The 22,289-nt window shown below is 36.2% G+C and overlaps 1 protein-coding gene across 3 annotated transcripts in view; it reads left to right on the plus strand.

The window, feature by feature from the left end:
• The window catches only part of LOC138706674 (uncharacterized), a 399,695-nt gene that overhangs the window by 124,468 nt on the left and 252,938 nt on the right, over nucleotides 1–22,289 (plus strand). For all 3 annotated transcript variants that reach the window (XR_011334044.1, XM_069836232.1, XM_069836234.1), the window contains exon 2: nucleotides 6,371–6,489. Coding sequence is in view for 2 of the 3 variants with exons in the window: in XM_069836232.1 (XP_069692333.1) it covers nucleotides 6,371–6,489 (119 nt within the window). In the remaining variant the exon portion in view is untranslated. The remainder of the gene's footprint in view (nucleotides 1–6,370; nucleotides 6,490–22,289) is intronic.

Here is a 22,289-nt window from a genome sequence, read left to right on the forward strand (position 1 = left end):
AACCTGTATAACAAGGTCCGCGCATCACGTATTTCACATGTTTATGCGATGTTGCCAAATCCTTTTCACGTGAACTTAGATTGTATTTGAACCAAGGTAATTTGATCGCAGAAAAGTTTTATACAATAGAAGAAGTGTCTGAACTCGGTTCACTTTTCGATCTTCGATCAGAGTTGATCTTTAGTCAGGGAGTTTTATACAATTGGGCCTGGATCAAATGGCTAATACTGTAATCACTAGACCACCGAGAACAGCGTCTAAGATTGAGATGTCCATAATACTATGGGTAGTAAAAATAAAGCTTAAGTACTTTCTCAAGGTTTATACTTTTGAGTATGAGCACTTCCTGTAATTATATACTCGTAACCACTAGAACATACTCATTTTCGTAAGAATAAAGACATTCTAACTAACGCGAATATATACTCATCTCTACAGCCTTCTAGATCGTTTAAAAGTTAGTATGTACTCGTGTTACCTATCCTCTTTGACCACATTGCATGCTCAGTTTTTTTATAGACTTTCACATGCTATCGGCATGCTGTAGTAGTCTTGTGTTTTGCTCTTTATAAATAAATAAATAAATACATAAATAAATAAATACATAAATAAATAAATAAATAAATAAATAAATAAATAAGAAAATAAATAAATAAATAAGTATAAAATAAACAAACAAATAAATTCATTAATTAATTAATAAAATAAATAAATTGAATAAACAAATAAATAAGTAAATAAATTGATAAATAAATAAACATGAAAGAGAGAGTGAATCAGATAAGTGACGTTAATAAACAGGAAAAAAGAAAATAGTACTGGGAAATCGTCATTACGGGATGTTGGATAGAGATTACAATCCATTTCTAGAATTCCAGTTGTGCTAATTCTATTTTTTATTATAGAGAGTTTTATATATATAAAATTTAAAGTTACAAGTAATTTCATTTTGCAATTCAAATTTTACAAAATAAACTGTAATTGTTAATTATATTTAACAATACAATCTAACCTTATAATTTGATAGCCATTCATATTTTTATAGGTTATGTTTTTTAGGAATAACAAATACGTGTTTAACCTTTTTCACATTCACTTTTGTGAAGCGTTAAAGGCTTCTGAAGTTCACGTCTTTTTCTATATTTTTCCATGAGGTACTACATCGTTCATAAATTCTGCTATTTTTTTTTATTTAACTGAACACAAATCAACAAATATTCAAAATTGAGCCTGCTACAAACCATACTCAGAATAACATGAGAACGAACTTATAAATATGAGAATATACTAGCTTTTATTCTTATCAAGCATGGGTATATATTCTGTACAAGATGGACACTTGAGTATATTCTACTATGCTTCCATGTTATGAATATGTAATCAAAAATGAGTAGGTACTCAAATGTTTTTATTCTTACTAACAAGAGTATATACTAAAAAATGTCTAGTATATACTATATACTCATGTTTATTCTTACCACGGTATATTTGATTATTTCTATAAAGTGAATAAAGGTTATATAAAGTGAATAAAGGTTAGAATATCAGCCTTTTGGTTACTGTGTTGTGCGTAGGGTTGCCATAACCTGAGTTAAGAAACTCGTGACAAATAACCTGCAGGCCTAATGTATATTAGGGCGATATGATCGCGCGTAACACGCCATCGGTTTTATTCAAGCAAGAATATTTTAAATCCGGTATACCCCCTATTTATAACTTGTGTTGGACAAGCCCATGGTGAAGGTAACACAGGAATTTTCTCTGGAAGCTCCGGTTCCCCTGTGGCTTTCCAACAAATCATATCTTGTCGCAGGTATAGCGTAGACCAGCCTCCTATGGCGCACCTTGGGCAAGAACGCTGTAATAGTAATATACGTTACAAGAGCGGTACGTTGACGTTTTCATGGTCGAGGAAAAGATTGAAAAAGCGAAACGTAGTTGAGCTTTTTTAATTTCCGAGAACGTGAAAACAAACATACCGCTCGTGTATCGTACATTATTTTGTGCGAAGATCGTTTATTACATACCTGAAAGACGAATTTCTAATTAGTTGCTATGAAATCTCCATGTTGGTCTCTGTTTAATGACGGCAACTTCGGAAAACCAAAATATCTTTCTTCAACATTGTTGCTATAAAATGTTTTCTGTGTTTACTATACTCTATCAGGCCGTGATATGTCTGTCTTTTTTTTCCCCCAGTCTATAAATGCGAACTTAAAACAAACGGTAAGGTTATGTAATGATTTATTTTTCATTTTAATATTTTAACAATATTATTTATATAACATATTGCAGTAATAACATCGGCATCTGGAATCTTGTTGATTTTTTCACGGCTTCCTTAATGTTACTTGTATCAGGAATGCAAGAAGTTTCGTGGAGTAGTAGACTTTACTTAATTTTTGCAAATATTTAAAAACAATAATTAACATTGCAATTTAGGTGAAATTGTAGTGGTAAGTTTCCAATTTATAATTATTACTATGTTAAACGTCTCTAAAATAATATGTTAAAAGCCTAAAGTAGTAAAATGAATGTCGCGCTTAAGCGGTAAGAAGAGGGAAATTGTTCTGTGTGTTACGTTGGGAATACTGAATGTGGTATTTCACACTTACCGCGTATTGGTTCTGTGCGGAAAACAAGCAAAATACGCACGATCTCGCACAAATTAATCTACACAACTGGCTTCGTATGAGTGAATCAAGTACCCACCATTAGTTAAAAAAATATGTGGGCCTACATATTGAAATTGTAAATACAATAAATTATATACAAGGTCACCTAAAATGATTGAATCAATCTTTTTTGCTAGCGTACCCCCAAACTGCATTGCAATTATATAAGAATTAACAAAAAACTATGATGTATTGAAAATAAATTATTATTATTATTATTATTATTATTATTATTATACAGTAGATATTGACGCAATAATAATAGTAATGTAATGATTCACGTAAAATGTTATTCAAGCAAGGAAAAACAAGAGTTGATATTGCAAAAGAAACTACAATCTGATCCATTTGGGTATGGATAATATTAACTTATTATTATAAAGCTATTATGATAGTAGGAAAAATTTCTTGCTGGTTATATTATGATTAAAAAAGATGGGAGTTTCCATATACGACAATCAACAATGCATAGTCCACACCTGTGGAGGAACGGTTAGCGCGTCTGGCTGCGAAACCAGGTGGTCCGGGTTCGAATCCTGGTCGGGTTAAGTTACCTGGTTGAGTTTTTCCGAGGTTTTCCCTCAACCCAATATGAGCAAATGCTGGGTAACTATCGGTGTTGGACCCCGGACTCATTTCACCGGCATTATCACTTTCATCTTATTCAGACGCTAAATAACCTAAGATGTTGATAAAGCGTCGTAAAATAACGTACAGAAAAACAATGCATAATCTTAAAAGACAAATGAAAATCATAGATGATTAAAATGGCTACTACAAATCAATAGCGGGTACAATGTGTTTTTTGGTATGCTAAATTTGAGGGTGTTAAAAGAATTCAAAGGGAATTTCGACGTGAGTATGGTGTGCATAATGTATCTGAATACGATGTGTTATCGAACATTTGTAGAAACAGGTTCTGTGTTAAAAACATGAAGGAGGTCGCAGGCGAAACCCAGTACGAGAAGCAGCTATCTCTTGGCTTAGCCCCCAAACTCCCCAGATCTAACACCTCCTGACTTCTTCGTGTGTGGTTTTGTAAAAGACATTGTCTATTCACAGAAACTCAGGAACATTGATGATCTGAGAATAGAAATTACTCAAGCTTCTCAACAAATCACCCCTCTTATGTTACAATGGACATGGGCTGAATTGCATCACCGTTATGAGTTGTGCAGGGTGCGCAATGGGGGTCATGTTGAGCTCTGAGGAATCTCCCATCCTTCAGTGTTGTATGCACAAAGTTTCAACAAATAAAGTTTAGTAGTAAATGTTTTACGGTATTTTTATGTTATCCATATACCCAAACGGATCACTCTGTCTAATATAATGTAATAATTATCATCAAGTATAATAAAATAAATATGTCAGCATTTTTACATACGTAATCAGTAGGATGCGTACCCCTTGAGACAACCCCGCGTACTCCTGGAGGTACGCAGGGTACGCGTACCATAGATTGAAAACCACTGATCTAATAGACCATGGTAAAATCATGTAGGCCTTAAATTTTACAGTTGGTAGTACTATATGTTTTCGATTGTTTTATTGGGTTATTTTACGACGCTGTATCAAGATCTAGGTTATTTAGCGTTTGAATGAAATGGATTTTTTTAGGTTATTTTACGACGCTTTATCAACATCTTAAGTTATTTAACGTCTGAATGAGATGAAGGTGAATAATTTCAAGGGAAAAATTGTTCCGGGGCCGGGTATCGATCCCGGGACCTCTGGTTGAACGTACCAGCGCTCTTTCCAACTGAGCTACTCGAGAACTCCACCCGACACCGTCTCAACTTTTCCCTTTATATCCACACAACTCGCGTGGACTGATGACGAAACGCCAGAGACCCACATCGAGTGCACACAATTTCTGTGTGACTTGCAATTGTGGTTTTCTGTTAACGTACACAGTGACGTATATATTATACAAATCTAGTCTTTCAGGTAAGGCTCCCTGTAAAGCAGATTTGAATAATTTCAAGGGAAAAATTGTCCCGGAACAATTTTTCCCTTGAAATTATTCAAATCTGCTTTACAGGGAGCCTTACCTGAAAGACTAGATTTGTATGAGATGAAGGTGATAATGCCAGTGAAATGAGTCCTGGGTCCAGCATCGAAAGTTACCCAGCATTTGCTCATATTGGGTTAAGGGAAAACCCCGGAAAAAACCTCAACCAGGTAACTTGCCCCTACCGGGATTCGAACCCGGGCCACCTAGTTTCGCGGCCAGACGCGCTGACCGTTACTCCACTGGTGTGGACTCAATTGTTTTAAATGGCGGTACTATGCGTTTTCAATTGCTTTTAAATCAGCTGTTGAGTGGATTTCCTTCATGTGATGTTTAACTGAAATACCCAAAATCGACGACCGTGTAAAAAATAGTGTACGATACACGTTTTTAAAATCTATACTGATAATAAATCTGTAGCCGAAATTTTTTTGGTAATTTTCGATTTTCCAAAAATAATTGGTCCTAACATATATAATTAACCACCCTGAAACCGAAAATCGCTTTTTTTAAATTTTTGTTTGTATGTCTGTCTGTATGTTTGTTACCTTTTCACGCGATAATGGCTGAACGGATTTCGATGAAAATTGGAATATAAATTAAGTTCGTTGTAACTTAGATTTTAGGCTATATGGCATTCAAAATACATTATTTAAAAGGGGGGTTATAAGGGGACCTGAATTAAATAAATCGAAATATCTCGCTTATTATTGATTTTTGTGAAAAATGTTACATAACAAAGTTTCTTTAAAAATAATTTGCGATAAGTTTTATTCCTTGAAAAATTTTGATAGGACTGATATTTAATGAGATAAATGAGTTTTAAAATTAAAATAACTGCCATCTAAGGCCGTGTAATGAATTAAAAAACAAATGACTTCGTCTATAAGGGGTCTTGGACAGCAACAATCGAAAGCTATGAAAGATAGCCTACAGATAATGTTTCTGCGTTTCTATGAAGTAATATCGGAAGCTAAATTAACCGATTTGTATAATTAATTATTAATTCACCATTGGAAAGTGTAGTTTCTCTAGATGGACATAATGCTATAATGTTATCACAGTAACTTCTGAGTGAATCGAGGACAGGTAAGATTAAAACAGATTCTTATGCACAGAAAACTTGATAGGCTATTCTGTATATTCGTTTCCTGTATTTCCTAAACTAATTTTTATGACCAAATGAGTGGTCTCTGGATCAAAATGATCGCATTTTAATTTTGAATTCAATTTAAATTAAGTAACATAATAAACGATTTATCCTTCTATCAAACACGAATGTTCCCTGGATCAAATGTCCTATTTTAATTATATAATTACTTTATATTTATTTCTAACGGGTGCAGCGGAGCGCACGGGTACGGCTAGTGCTTAATATAATCTCAGAAATAGAAAGAAGTCTGCCTCCGGTCTCATTTTTTCAAACTTTTCCTCGATTCTATTATATCGCACTTATGAAGCTCATATCGTAATATACTGTTCTTGAATTCACAATGTTTATTTTGCAGAACAAAGAGGTTGTTTTCAATGCTTGACAAACTGCCAGTTTTTTGATCACACATGTATTTGTCTTCTTCTCTGAGCCAGTTGTGAGCAGTGGTCCTAATGCTCATTTTTTAAAGTTCACAAGGACTTCTTTATCATTCAGAATACTGGTAACGTTGCTGGTGTGTTTGCTTTGCAGACGTGCAGAATGTGTCGTTGTTGACAACCTTCCCGCCGTTCCTCGCCGTCGCGTTTCTGGTCACGACGGTGGTCGTGCTGATGGGCTGTGTCTGCTGCCGCCAGAACAAGGGTTTCCAGGTAAGAACCATGTCATGATTGTTTTCTTTTAACAGATTTGTCTGTTTTGTTTGCTCTTATTTTATTGTGCGTTTGAAGTGTAATTATTTGAGATACAATCCATTCGCAACTACGGAAATGTGCTCCAGCGAAGACGTAGGGAAGTAGTGGATACAGTAAAAGGTATCCCCGTAACATGCCATGAAGGTACTTGGGGGGCATGGAGGTAGAGCCCCATGCTTTCCATGACCTCGGCACTAGAATGAGGTGGTGTGGTCGGCACCACCCTCTGACCGCCTTTTACCCCCGGGAAAGACCCGGTACTCAATTTTATAGGAGGCTGAGTGAAGCTCGGGGCCGTTCTGAAAGTTTGGCAACGAGAAAAAATCCTGCTACCACCTGGGATCGAACCCCGGACCTTTCAGTCCGTAGCCAGCTGCTCTAGCAACTGAGCTACCCGGCCGCCAGTGGGTACAGTGAGACACAAAATATTAAGACATATGTATGCAAGTGATAATTCAAGTATTTTTAAAATCAAGTGCAGTAGAAATAGACATTAAAACATGGAGTACAATAATACATAAACAAAAATGTTTTAATAGATGAAGGACAGAATATACAATACGTGTTTGTCAAAAAAATGCAAATGTCTCACTGTTCCCATTCAGGAGGGTTCAGTGAGACACCACAGTGTGTATTAACGGACATTGAAATGATTTACATTTATTTCAAAAGAAAGGAAAGCTTGCTGTCTCTTTATCTTGCCATGTTCTGTAGGCTTATTTAGAATCATTTTGATGTTTGACTTCGAAACCATTAAAACATCTGGAACATTTGGAAAAGTGAATTTTCCATGACATTTCAAACTTTTGCGAAAAAATGAAATGAATTTTTGGTGACAACAGAGCTTATAAATTATAAGAATTTAATGTAATTCTTTATTATTTTTTAACATTTTCTTAAATTTTGTGAATAATATTTTATTTATGAAACCATTAAAACGTAATGTATCCATTATTTTAAGCTACAGTTCCTAAATTGGTTACTAGTATGTTCATTTTTAATGTTAGTTACTGGTAAATGTAATATAATTACAGTTTGTTATTGCAAATCATTGGTACATGGTTACAGTGAGACGTCTCAGTGTACCCTTTAATGGCATGTCTCACTGTTCCCTTTACGCATAGTTCATTTAAAAATGACGGCATCACTTCAAAATTAAAACTAGAAAGACGAAACTTTGCCAAACATAATCTCAAATACCATAGTATTAGGTAACAAAACATTCATATTTATATCTCATTTGTATATCCAATATAACCTTCATTAAACACAAACAAGAATTTTACTTCTAGAGTGAAAAATTGCGAATTATTTTTTCATCACTCACCTTTATAACTAGAATCAAATCGAGTATGAAAATACTGTTACTTTACTCATGCAACATACAACTCCACTGTTACCAACATCTCAACATCAAAATTTACCATCTAATAAAATATGTCTCACTGTACCCACTTCTCCCCTAATCCATGTCTGTATATTATTTTTCTACGAGGTTTCAGAGTAAAAAAACTACCAGGAAAAAAGTTCTAGTGTACTTTAAAGAGTTCCTGAAACTTGAAACTGAATGCATCTTGAGCGTTCCCTTGAGACTAATTATACAGGGTGGTTCAGAACTTACGTTACAGAAGAATGTAGTCTGAGGGTAGTAAAACGAACGCTCATTAGTAAGCAATGTGTGTTCTGTCTCGCACCGGTACGGCGCTAGAGTCATTTTACTGTTAGGGGAGGCAATCATTAATGCAATTGCCAGTAACATCCTGTAGTACTGTGCACTACGAACACGATTCAAAATAACGCAGTTAGCATTACCACAATGATACGGAACTTCGTAAAATATATTGTTTTTTTCACTGGTAATTCATTCATAGTGTTCTGCTCAAGGGCAGATCTTTCACTGCAAACCCAGCTTTCTCCAATCTTTCCTATTTTCTGCTATCCTCTTCGTTTCCTCATATGATCCATATGTCTTAATGTTGTCTATGACCTGATATCTTCTTCTGTCCCGAACTCTTCTCCCGTTAACCATTCCTTCCAGTGGATCCTTCTGTAGGCAGTTTCTTTTCTTAGACAGTGACCCAACCAATTACTTTTCCTCTTCCTGATCAGTTTCAGCATTAGTCTTTCTTTACCCACTTTTTCCAACACAGCTTCAATTTTTATTTTGTCTGTCCACTTCTCACGTTCCATTCTTCTCTATATCCACATTACAGATGCATCTATTCGCTTCTCTTCACTTCGTCGTAATGTCCATGTTTCTGTCCCCATACAATGCCACATTCCATACAAAGCACTTCACTAGTCCCTTTGTTAGTTCTTTTTCCAGAGATCCGCAGAAGATGCTCCTTTTTCTATTAAAAGCTTCCTTTGCCATTACTATCCTTCTTTTGACTTCCTGGCAGCAGCTCATGTTACTGCTTATAGTACATCCCAAGTATTTTAAATTGTTCACTTGCTCTACTGCCTCATTTAGAATTCGCAAGTCAGCATTTATCTTCGTCCCATACTGTCGATGAATACTTATTTATTTTGTATATTATACTTTGTGTTATTGTTTTTAGCATTTTTGTTTTTAAATTCTTGCTTATTTATAAAAACACTGTCCATGCATTTCGAAAAAGCACATCTCCAAAATAAAAAGTCAAAAGAAAATCATTTCATAATGTCTTAAATATATATTTTTTCTTCCGTATTATACTGCATTTTGAACCTAAAATGCTAACTGTAGAGTTTTGTTGATCTGGGTACAACTGTTTAAAATTAAATCTGTTTTTTTTTTAATTCCTGGACATTTTCACTTTTCAGAGATTTGCCCTTTTCGAAACCGCAATTTTTAAGCGTAACTTGCCACCTCTGACCGTCTGTTCATTTTACAGTGTGCCACGTGATTCGTGATGCAATCTGGGCTTGATATCACAGACTTGACAGAAGAGTGACTCCGTGTTTCATTGTGTACCAAAATATTAGCACAATACACAATTACACCCCTTTTGTGTACCCCCTTGTACGGATTCTAGCTGCGCCACTGTTTACAAAATCAGGTTATAGTGATGGCGGCGGTTGTCTCGCATCTCCCGTCTAAGAACCTTTGTATATCAACCGTGCTTTGTGTCTAACAGGTGACAACTTGATTATACCAACCCTTATTGTCATATTGATCAGTGGTAAGGACTCAGTTATTCACTATACAGAGTGATTCAAAAGTCCGTCGACATAGACAAACTCCATTATTAATGCATATATCTAAAAAAGAAAAAAAGGGGAAAGTTGTCACAAATATGTAGTTTTGAATCTACTGTGCTTGAATTTTCGATGTATAATGCACCATTGAGGTTGTACACTGGTACTTGAGAACGGAAAATGTCCTGTTGTCACATGCTTCGTCCTTAATGGGGGAATTTACGTTATTGCAATCGCCATATTGTACTGGAAAAAATTACGAAATTATGACGATAACTAGCAGTGTTGCCAATACAAATTCAGGGAAAACTGCCAGGCAAGAATGAAATTCCACTAAATTCTTATGCTATCAATCTAAAGAAATGTTTCTTTGCACTGTGAGAAACTAAATTATCGTTAAACTCTGCAAACTGACTGTTTTTCTCCGTTAAATGGTACGTATTTAAAATCTACTGGAACTAGAGGAAAATCCACTAATTTGGTAGCACTGGGATTGGCGGGTGTGTCGTATGGTGTACAGTCTCAATGGTGTAATCTACGTTGAAAATTTAAGCACATTAGATTGAAAACTACCTACTTTCTACAACTTTCCCCTTTTTCCATTTTTCGCTATTTGCACCAATAACGGAATTTGTAGCCACCGGCGTAGCTCAGTCGGCTAAGGCGCTTGCCTACCGATCTGGAGTTACACTCGGACGGGGGTTCGATTCCCGCTTGGGCTGATTACCCGTTTGATTTTTTTTTTCGAATTTTTCCCCAACCGTAAGGTAAATGTCAGGTAATCAATGGCGAATCCTCGGCCTCATCTTGCCATCACCAATCCCATCGACGTCAAATAACCTTGTAGTTCATACAGCGTCATTAAATAACCAAGTAAAAAACGGAGTTTGTTTGTTTATTTATTCTGGTAGAGTTAAGGCCATGAGGCCTTCTCTTCCACACTACCAGAAATGAAATACGCAATGAAACAATGACAAAAATAGTAATAGGCTATTAATAGGCATATTTAAATATAAAAATAATTTTCATGCACATTAACAAGCTATACTTGTCTACTTGTTTGCCTACGTCGCCGGACTTTTGAATCACCCTGTATAGCAATTGTCTCAAAACAGCACTGTAAGATAAAGTGTATGATATCCACTAATCAATGCGAAGTAACCAGCACTACGATTACTCCTTACTGAAATGAAGCGGTTAATCTCTCAGTTAAATGGGCTATCTTATCAAAACACGTGAGTGCACGCTATGTTAACAAATATCGCTGTATTCTATCAGTCAGTAGCTTACTTTATCACGATGTTAAACTCTGTCGTTTGAACTTGAACACCGCAACTGGCAACAATAACATATCAACTAGATGAATGATTTGAGTAAAATTTGAACTTTTCATTGATACAGTTTCTGTTGGGTCACGGTAAATTTGGAGAATATCTTACAAGATTCAAGACACATATAGAAGTAAAATGTAAGTGCGAAGAGAAACAAACAGTGAGACATATTTGAATACCCCTTATTTTGGCGACAGAGCTATAAATTGAACTTAAATCTGGATTTTCCGGGATATGATTCTTCAGCCCCTTACTTAAACTACTTTACAACTAACAGTAATTTAAAGACTTTCGCACGTTTATCAGTTCAGTTTATATAGAACTTTAGTGCTTAAATTCAGTGTACGCGTATATAGAATTTATTGGATCAAATCTACGTAGTGTGTGTACAAAAATTTTACCTGAACAAATGTAACATTTTAAAATTCCTTTTCAGAACGAAAAGTTACATTTGTTCGGATCAAATTTCTGCACCTTCAAAAGACAAAACTAAAATTATTTTAGTAATTTATTAACATAATACACTGCTCTTTTAAATTGACTGAGCATATTGGGAATTAAATCAATGGCTTTCTCAAAACATGCTATGAAATGTTTCGTATAAAACAATAAAGGAAACAAAAACAAACAAACTTATATTAAAAGTTTTGTTTGAAATATCTCAAAGAAAAACCCGTGAAATTAAAGACATCACTTACGGTTCATTCTGTATATATTATAGACATTCCTTGTGTATAAGAATGAACTCGTACAGATCGTCATTTCATCGAATATCACGTAAGCTTTTCCATGGCAACGAAGTCCAATATCTGTTCTTCAAAATTCTTTAATTTTTCATTTAGTCAAATATACTAATGTTACGTCAAAAACATACACCTGTAGGATATCGCTTATGCGTCCCTTCTTTGTGTTCCTGAACCCGTTGATAAAAAAAAGTGACCTGTAGTGGTATAGTGAAGCTTGGTTCACTTTATTACTGTTTTAACTAAACGAGTATTACTACTGTTCTCCAACCAGGAGACAAACCGTGAAAGGAATGTGCTTACTATCGCGTCATCTATTGGAGCGAAGTAGATAGATAATATTAGGGTTATAACGTCAGTTTAAAAATCATGCGCTCTCCTGCATATGTTATTTCCTGTATGAGGGATTAAAAGACCAGGAGATTAACCGTGATCTAATTTTGTAACTAGGGTAGTATAAAAATATGTATATCAGTGTTATTGTTTGTGCTGTGAGACTTAGCCAATAGAGATACGAGTACCCACGTGTGTGACCTTATGACATCTTATGACATCAACATTCATTCACAGCATCACCCCGCTCCCTCTCATTCCCTGGAGACTTTCTCGTGGTTGGAGTACAGTACTACGTATTAGACATCGTATAATACAACGTTTCTCAAACTATGGTTCGCGGACAATCTGTGGTCCTCGAGGTCTGCCCTTGTGGTCCTTCAAAAAAGACAAGAAAAAATAAAATTCAAACGAATTGCGTATCACACTATAGGTTAAAATGTCAGAGTTTGGAAATGACACATGACAACCGAATTTCACTTTTTCTCCTAGTACTGACATTTTATTAAATTCATTACCCTACCCGTCTATCGACTTCCGACTCTACTCTCAGCACCAAAAGAGGGATTTAAAGCACTATAGGCCTACACGTGGTGTTCCTCGACATCTTTTCCCTGCACATCTGGCGCCGCGCCTGTAACCCAGCCAGGGACGACCCGAATTCATAACAGAGGACCAAATACCGAACCTTAATTCAATTTTAAAATATAAAGTATACTGGTATTCAGATATGCTACAAAAATGATAAATTTGCTTTCGAAGGGAACAAGAGTAAGGTGGTCCGCGGAACTGTTCTGACTTTAAAAAGTGGTCCCCACTTCAAATAAGTTTGAGAAACGCTGGTATAATAGAAACATCCACCGGCGTAGCTCAGTCGGCTAAAGCGCTTGCCTGCCGATACGGAGTTGCGCTCGAGCGCGGGTTCAATTCCCGCGTGGGCTGATTACCTGGTTGGGTTCTTCCTAGAGTTTTTCCCCAACCGTAAGGCAAATATCAGGTAATCTATGGCGAATCCTCGGCCTCATCTCAACGAATACCATCCATCACCAATCCCATCGACGCCAAATAACCTCGTAGTTGATACAGCGTCTTTAAATATTCAAGTAAAAAATATAACAAATACCACCACCACCACCACCAACACCACCACCGGAACAACTACCGATACTCGTACTACTGAAGAAGCAACTGTTACTACTGTGCTCCAACCAGAAGATCAACCGTGAAAGGAATGTGCTTACTATTGCGTCATCTATTGGAGCGGAGTAGATAGATAATATCGTTATAACGTTAGTTTAAAAACCATGCGCTCTCCTGCATATGTTATTTCCTGTATGGAGGGATTAAAAGACCAGGGGTGCTATTCATAGACATTTCGCTAGCCCGCGCTACGAGCGTGCTAAACAGGATTCATATCATATCATAACGCTGACACTGGTTTATGCATACGAAAAACGTTAGTTCGCTGATCATCCACCGAAAGCCCGCGCTAAGAATGTCTGTGAATACGGCCCCAGGAGATTAACAGTGATTTAATTTTCTAACTAGAGTAGTATAAATATGTGTTTCAGTGTTATTGTTTGTGCTGTGAGAGCTAGCCAATAGAGAAACGAGTACCCACGTGTGTGACCTTATGGCATCTTATGACATCAACATTCATTCACAGCATTACCCCGCTGCGTCTCATCCCCAGAGACTTTCTCGTGGTTGGAGCACAGTACTCCTGCTATTAATACCAATGAAACTAGTGCAAACACCGTCGAAAACAACTATTAAGAGGAAAGTATCAATACAACCGCTGTTATTATCACTAATAGCACTGGCAGCAGTATAATCGTAGAAGAAAAATAAATATTTCTGTCGTGGTTTCTGCGCTGATGTTGGCACTTAACTGCTGAGTGTTTCTGGAAATGTTTGTGGGGGGGAGGGTTGCTGGTTGGACGAACTCTTACAGAATTGCTCCCGTTCTGGGACCACATATAAAACACTGCTGATTCTTTATTAGGCAGCTGGGAGGCAGGAATATTTCCCGATGGGCCCCTACTGCACAGCTCTGGTCATTTCAAGGAGTGAGAGCCATAATTAAGGGTACAGCTGCGTGCAGATAGAATTTATTGCACAGCTGAAAGTACCAGTGTAAGAAATAACTAAGGTGCGCCGTTAATGCTGCTGCATGTATCGTATATTCGAATCCTGCATGGCACGGAGAGGCAAGAAGTGTGTTTCGTCTTTCACGTGTATTTTAAGTGATATGTGGGCAATAGGCCTACTTCAACGCAAGATTTATAATAGGAATTTCACTTCAAAACTTTCTAGTTTCAATAATTATTTAGGTTCTATTAAATTTAATGTAAAAAACACATCAATTTAGTATAATTGGAGTTTAGGTTTCACCCTTTCACCCCAGTTGAAATTTCAAATGAAACATCTGTATTATGGTATTAGAATTTGAAAGAGTATTCAATTCTGTGGCCGGGAGGAAAAAGGTCTTAAGTCAATTTTTTATGAGAATGAGATTTCTGTATATTCTGAAAGCGGAAACAATTCTCTACAATCTGGTAAAACGGCTAAAGTCAAATAAGACTCCTGACTGGATTTATAGAGCGTTATCAAATGCCCTAAGTACTTTTTGAATCGAGCACACACAGAATAAAGGACTTAAGAATATTTAATACTTTATTCCTTACAAACCATCACATGTTTACTTTCCATGCTTCCCTACTAAAAAGGTCTAAATTGTATTTTAACCATTTTATCACATACCGATGCCCTTTTCTTTTAAAACTTTAAGTACCAGGGTAAACAGTCCTATAATTGTTTAAGACCTATTTTGCATTTCTAATAATTTACATTTCTCATTTATTTTAACATGAAAAGGTCTTATGTTTAATAGTCCCTTCTACTCACTTTGGCTTCTAGTATTAAAAGGGCTTAAGTGCGGCTACTTTTGGAAAAAAAAAATCAAGAAAATTGTTAAATGAACAACATTACCTATTTTAGAAGAAATATAATCAAATAATATCCAAGAAAAACCTTTTAATTAAAAAACTCTATAGTTGACACCAATTTCAATCTTTCTACTGCTCTCCTGAAAAGTATAAAATTTTTACTTAAGACCTTTTTCCTCCTGGCCACAGAATTGTATATACCTGAGAGGATAATATGTACACATCATTTATTTGTTATCACATCTTTTGTTTTCTATCGTCGCCTGGCACCCTGGATTGTTGTTATTCTTGATTAGAGCTGAAGAGAATAAAACAATAACAGAGACTTTTGTTGATTACAGGTTATTTCAGGTTATTATTGCCACTATTATCATTATTATTATTTTACGATACGCACCATTCCCTGATAAATCGATTTGTGAATACTGAATCTGAACAAAATTCGTCTAGTAGCCTACTGTAGGACTGTAGTTTAAGGCAAGTCTCTGTACACAAATAGATGGACGTCATATCTGAAAGTCATTTTTGTATATCAGGGATGTTGAAAATCTGTTTTTCCGCAGAAAACTCGGTATCTGTTTTTTACAATCTCCTGTGGAGTAACGATTAGCGCGTCTGGACGCGAAACCAGGTTGCCCGGGTTCGAACCCCAATCGGGGCAAGTTACCTAGTTGAGTTTTTTTCCGGGTTTTCCCTCAGCCCAATTTGAGCAAATGCCGGGTAACTTTCGGTACTGGAACCCGGACTTATTTCACCGGCATTATCATCATTTCATTCAGACGGTAAATAAACTAAGATGTTGATACAGCGTCGTAAAATAACCTATTTAAAAAAATACAATCTCTATCTCTTTCCGCAGCGTGTAGGAACTGTGTCTTAATGGCCCAATCTTCAACACTTAATAGTCAATAGTCGTCGTCGTCGTCTTCCTAACAAGTATTAGGCCGAGTGGCCTGTTCCTATCTCAAACTAGAATTTTCAGCCCATCTCTTCTTCGGACGGCCTAGAGATGTTTTGCCATGCCGATGGTAATGAAACAGTGCTTTTGGAATTCTGCATCGATCCATTCGTTCGAGATGACCCTTCCACTGAAGTTGATATTTGCTGATGAACTGCAAAATGGGTTCTATTCGAAGTTCATGCACTATGTCCTCATTTTTTTATGATCCCAGCGAGTATATCCAGCTGTTGCTCTCATGAACCTCATAATAGTCAATAGTAACAATGTGAAATTGCATATAACGGTGATTCAGACTTCTCAGTACTCGGTCCTTCAAGTACTACCACGCGGAACTAATGCGTTCTTGGGGAGTATTCCCTCTTTAACGGGTTTAATACACGTGACGCATTTGAGTCGTTCTGTCTATAACTTAAACGCAAATTGAAAGTTGTTTTGCAGACTGCTTCCTTCTTGCTGATAATTATAAATATATTATCTGTCCCCTCTATCTCAGATGGTGCCGCTGATAGTACTTCAGCAGAATGGCAACGCTAGCGTTATTTATTAATAACCAAGTAAGTCTTGGTACCAAGTCCTGTGGCTTCCTCTCGCGAATGGGAAAACTTTCTGCAGTCGACCACAAGGAGGATCCGGCGCTGAAATATTGCAGAACATTAATTAACCACAAACTGGCAAATTGTTGTCCGGTGGAACTTCAAGAAACTGTTGAACTTTGTTAAAATATCTCCATACACTACTTTCTTCTGCCTGTTCTACGTCAGACCTTGTAGGTTCTCAGCTGAATTCTCACAAAACAAAGCTGCGATGTGGAAACGCCATACTATAACGAGAGCCATGCCAAATTGTGCATGTCATTAAAGTACACCTACTCATTAAAGTACAGGTGTTCAGCCAATGACAAGTCAGCTTTGTACCGTTATAAAACCTCAGCCAATGACAAGTCAGCTTTGTACCGTTATAAAACCGCAAGTATCGATTATTCTCGGATATGCAATCGAAAGAGAATTAGCGAAAAGTCATGGAGGCTGGAAATCCAATACTGTCGCAGAAGGTTATGTTCTGTTACTATAATAATTAGCGTTAATTGTAAATAATATTCAAATAAATTCAATTTGTCATCTCGTTTTTCAATGTCTAATTTAATTTCAATCTTATATCAAAGTTAATATTTAGTTTACTCTGTAGGTTCTTATAGGCTATCAAGGTCGATGTGGACATCTGTTCCTCGGAAAAAAATCAATACTTTCGCGTCTGCGCACATCTCACAATTTACGAGGTATTGCTCAAGGTCAGTTTGATACAAATAAAATGAATAATTTCAAGTTAGAAATATGGTCGAGCATAAAAAGTCGTATGAAACTCGCCTATAATGGTAATTAAGAAGCTCGTATGAAAATTATGAAACTCGCTTGCGCTCGTTTCATAAACATCCATACTCGCTTCTTAATTACTATCATTATAGGCTCGTTGCATAATGTACTATTAAAACAGTGTTGTTGTCATAAGATCTTAAGACTACTCGTCAATTGAAGCAGTCAGCGTGGCCTAATGGCTACCGATTATACTGTTTTTCAAAGTGTTGCCAGCTGTTACCAAGTAAAATAAGCTAAATCGGCTTGCTAAAAAGACCTAAAGTGGCTAAACTGTAGGACATTTTTGACACTCGCATAAAAATTAATGAACTGCATGAGATAAAAAAATACAAGACTCACCTAGCAGAAATAAATCATCCTCCTCTATCAGAAAGCTTCAATATTAATTCTTCTGGAATTTAGTATGAAAAACAGCATTAAATGAGCCGTTCAGAGCAGAAGTGGTGTAAGTCAAAATTGGGTAATGAGGTTTAGAGTAAAAATTCTGTAAAATACAGCGCAAAGTAGCAATTAATATGTTCATCGTGCTATCCATTGTCTACTAAAGGCTCATTCACAATGAAAATTAAACATAACGTAAGCGTTAACTTAAGAATAAAAATGTTACGGTAAAATCAAGAAGTCATACCATCATTCACGATGGGAACATAAACATAACCGCAAACATACTTGGTAACCATGGAAACATAACAACGACGCCATTTTCTCATTTCTGTCGTATACTTCAGCGCTCCACGATTGTGTTCTGTTTGCAAATCACGTAAGCATAAACATGAAAGTTTGTATTGGGTTATTTTACGACGCTGTATCAACATCTAGGTTACTTAGCGTCTGAATGAAATGAAGGGGATGCCGGTGAAATGAGTCCGGGGTCCAGCACCGAAAGTTACCCAGCATTTGCTCGCATTGGGTTGAGGGAAAACCCCGGAAAAAAACCTCAAACAGGTAACTTGCCCCGACCGGGATTCGAACCCGGGGCACCTGGTTTCGCGGCCAGACGCGCTGACCGTTACTCCACAGGTGTGGACGAAAGTTTGGAGTTTGCAAACTTTCATGTTAACGTCTTACGTCAATGCTTATGTGAATCATTGTGAATGATCCCATTTAGTAGCCTGGGCGCAAACTTCTGTGTTTATGTTACGGTTATGTTTAATTTTCATTGTGAATGGGCCTTAATATTGTAGTTTAAATAAATTGTATATTACTTGCTACTTTGCGCTATATTTTACAGAATGTGTACTTGAACCCTCATTACCAATTTTTTACTTACACCACTTCTGCTGTCAACGGCTCAAATGTCGACGTCTCAACTTAAACCTTACGTTCAAAAACCATTCCCAGAGACAAGATCCAAACGAAAAGGTCCAAATATATACAATGTCCATACAGGAAAGTCCAGATACGTATTCGTCCATGATATTTAGTCCATAAAAAAGGTCCAAAAGTGGAAATGTTCAAATTTAAAATGTCCAATAGACAAAAAAAAAAGGTTCCAAAGTTCAAAATGGGTCATTATACAAAAATGTTTATTTAAAAAGGGAGAAAACGTATGAAAGCAATACCACGAGAAAAAAAATTCTAGACGGGAATGTTTCCAAGGTGACACACAAGTGATTAACTCACGAAAGCAATGTTTTTGTTGTTATGGAAATGAAAAACTTCGAAAATTCTTAGTATTTTGCAGTAAAGAATTGCTGTATGACGAAAATGTCCCAAGAATTTGAAACTGTCGAAACATTACCTATACTTTCCAGTATATTATGTAACTGTTTCTCTACGAACTCAAATACGTGCTTCCTTCGACTTATGCAAAATATATAGCAGAGAAACTATTATACTGGTTCAGCACAGACACTGTTTCTTCTAACAAAATTCGTTGTCGGCTTTTGATGATATAATTTCGAATTACAATATTATCGTGTTTTGAACGTTATCAGTGTTATTGTACAATAAACCACTTCTCAGTGGGAACTTCACACAACTTTTATTGCTATCTAAACAAAAAATATGTTGCTCTCGAAACCCCCGCAAATTCCTGTAAGTTCTAATGTTTCACTACTTCATTGTGGAGCATCTTGAAATGATACTGAGGTCACGATGCAGTGAACTCTTCCAAACCACATGGGGAGGCAAAACAAATAGGTTGCTGCGATCTCCTCCGCCCCTAATTGCCTCACTCCGTCAGACAGCTGTCAACCTTTCTGCTGCGTTCCTAACCAAACGACTGACTTTCACAAGTCCTCAATAATATCTTCCTCATCCAGAATTATTGTTTGTGTATCAGCCTCAATTCTAGCAAAACATATTTCTCAACAAGTCACACCATCAAAATTGTTCAATCTGGCGTAAAATAAAAAAAAAAAGTGTGTTAAGACTTTTACTGTCATAAAAGTGATGTGAATATTTTGCGATTTTCACTGTATCATAGAAGTAGATTGGGAAAGTAAAACAGGCGGATACCAAGTTAAAATTTCTGAATTTCTACAACTAAAACAAACATGCAGCAGAAGATTCCTTTTTTTTTTTTAAGCCTTCCCTCGTGTTGGAATCGATACGTTTATCGCCTTTTTCCAAGTTTGAATACGCGAGTCTCAGCTCCACTACTAGCTAATACAGTACCCACAGGATCAGGGATTTTCAACTACTGCGCGCGAATTGCCATTAGAACATCACACTCTCCATTCCTAAACACAGAACATCCTCCTACACTCCATCTTTCACCGTCTCTGTAGCTCATCTCTGGAACTCTCTACCATAACATGTCAGAGACTGCCTTAGAACATCACACTCTCCATTCCTAAACACAGAGCATCCTCCTACTCTCCATCTTTCACCGTCTCTGTAGCTCATCTCTGGAACTCTCTACCATAGCATGTCAGAGACTGCCTTAGAACATCACACTCTCCATTCCTAAACACAGAACATCCTCCTACTCTCCATCTTTCACCATCTCTGTAGCTCATCTCTGGAACTCTCTACCATAGCATGTCAGAGACTGCCTTAGAACATCACACTCTCCATTCCTAAACACAGAGCATCCTCCTACTCTCCATCTTTCACCGTCTCTGTAGCTCATCTCTGGAACTCTCTACCATAGCATGTCAGAGACTGCCTTAGAACATCACACTCTCCATTCCTAAACACAGAACATCCTCCTACACTCCATATTTCACCGTCTCTGTAGCTCATCTCTGGAACTCTCTACCATAGCATGTCAGAGACTGCCTTAGAACATCACACTCTCCATTCCTAAACACAGAGCATCCTCCTACTCTCCATCTTTCACCGTCTCTGTAGCTCATCTCTGGAACTCTCTACCATAGCATGTCAGAGACTGCCTTAGAACATCACGCTCTCCATTCCTAAACAGAAAACATCCTCCTACTCTTCATCTTTTACCATCTCTGTAGCTCATCTCTGGAACTCTCTACCACAACATGTCAGAGACTGTCGGACATTATCTAGTTCAAAAATAAACTAAAATTGCACTTTACCAATTCAGATTCCCTTCAATTATAAGTCCTTTTCTCTGCGACAGTTTTGTTTATAATATCTTTTTCTTCCTTTCCTATTCACCAACATTTAAATTTAGATTTTTTATACATCTTGATTACACAACTTTTAATACTATATCACTTCGGAATATGTATTCTTTCTTGTGTTAAATTTTTACTGTACCTGGTTAACAGGCCGAAACATGTTAACCAGGTACAGTAAAATTTAACAGGAGAAAGACATATAATACATATTTAGATTTTTTATTATCAGTATCATCTGATTGAGATTCTGGCTGATATGTACATATATTATCAAACAGTGCATCTCACTTGACGATATGTGTCAGAGGAAGAACAATTGTTTGTATGTATCTGAAGTCTGACTAGTGTATTATGTAGCTGGTCGGCGATGTATGCAGTGGAGGGAGAAAGGAACTAGTCACCCTACCCCATTATCTCCTGGCCTAGTTGCCTCATAAGTGATGCCTTGTTGGTATCATTTGTGACATTCAGATCTGTCTTCAGACAGTTGACTAAACAACAACATATTACATTACATTTGTTAAATTCTTCCTTACGTTTTCCTTGTTAACTGTTTGTACTAATTGAATCGCTTGTGATATTATTCCAGTCTTTAGATTTGTATTTTACTTTTTTTTTTCTATTAGCGTATGGTATTATTTTCAACTATTGTTATGTTATTATTTGCTGTAATATGTTAGCATTTCGTTCTTTCAGTTTTTGTTAAATTTTACTGTTTGAGTACTTCGTGACCTGGTAGAATGTAATAATAATAATAATAATAATAATAATAATAATAATAATAATAATAATAATAATAATAATAATGTTTTATTTTCGCTGGCAGAGTTAAGGCCATAAGGCCTTCTCTTCCACTCAACCAGCCTTAATCAATACAATACATAAATTTAAATTACAAATATTTTCACTACACTTAAAAGGTTCTCCAGCAATAAACTTCACTACACATTTATTTAAATTTAGATAAATCTATAAGGTAAAGTAGTAACTTAATTTATGAGCTAATTTAATTCAATGAATTATAATTAATTTAATATTTGAGATAGCTAGTAAAATGATGAAAATTAATTTAATATAAGCTTACTAGGACTATGTTACAGGGAGAATATATATATTTCTATTTCTATAATGAGAATATTAATGTAATTGCCATTAGAGGTTTTGTAAATCTATTTAGAGAAATTAAAGATAATAATAAGAATGGACAGATGTTAGTTTCATTATAAGTAACAAATATTAATCAGCAATTCATCTGTTAAGTAAGAATTTATGTAATTTTGACCTAAATGAAGCTATTGTCCAACAACCCCTTATATCACTCGGAAGCGAGTTCCAATTTCTAGCAACTGA

Source organism: Periplaneta americana, chromosome 9 (assembly GCF_040183065.1).
Source record: "Periplaneta americana isolate PAMFEO1 chromosome 9, P.americana_PAMFEO1_priV1, whole genome shotgun sequence".
NCBI lineage: Eukaryota > Metazoa > Arthropoda > Insecta > Blattodea > Blattidae > Periplaneta > Periplaneta americana.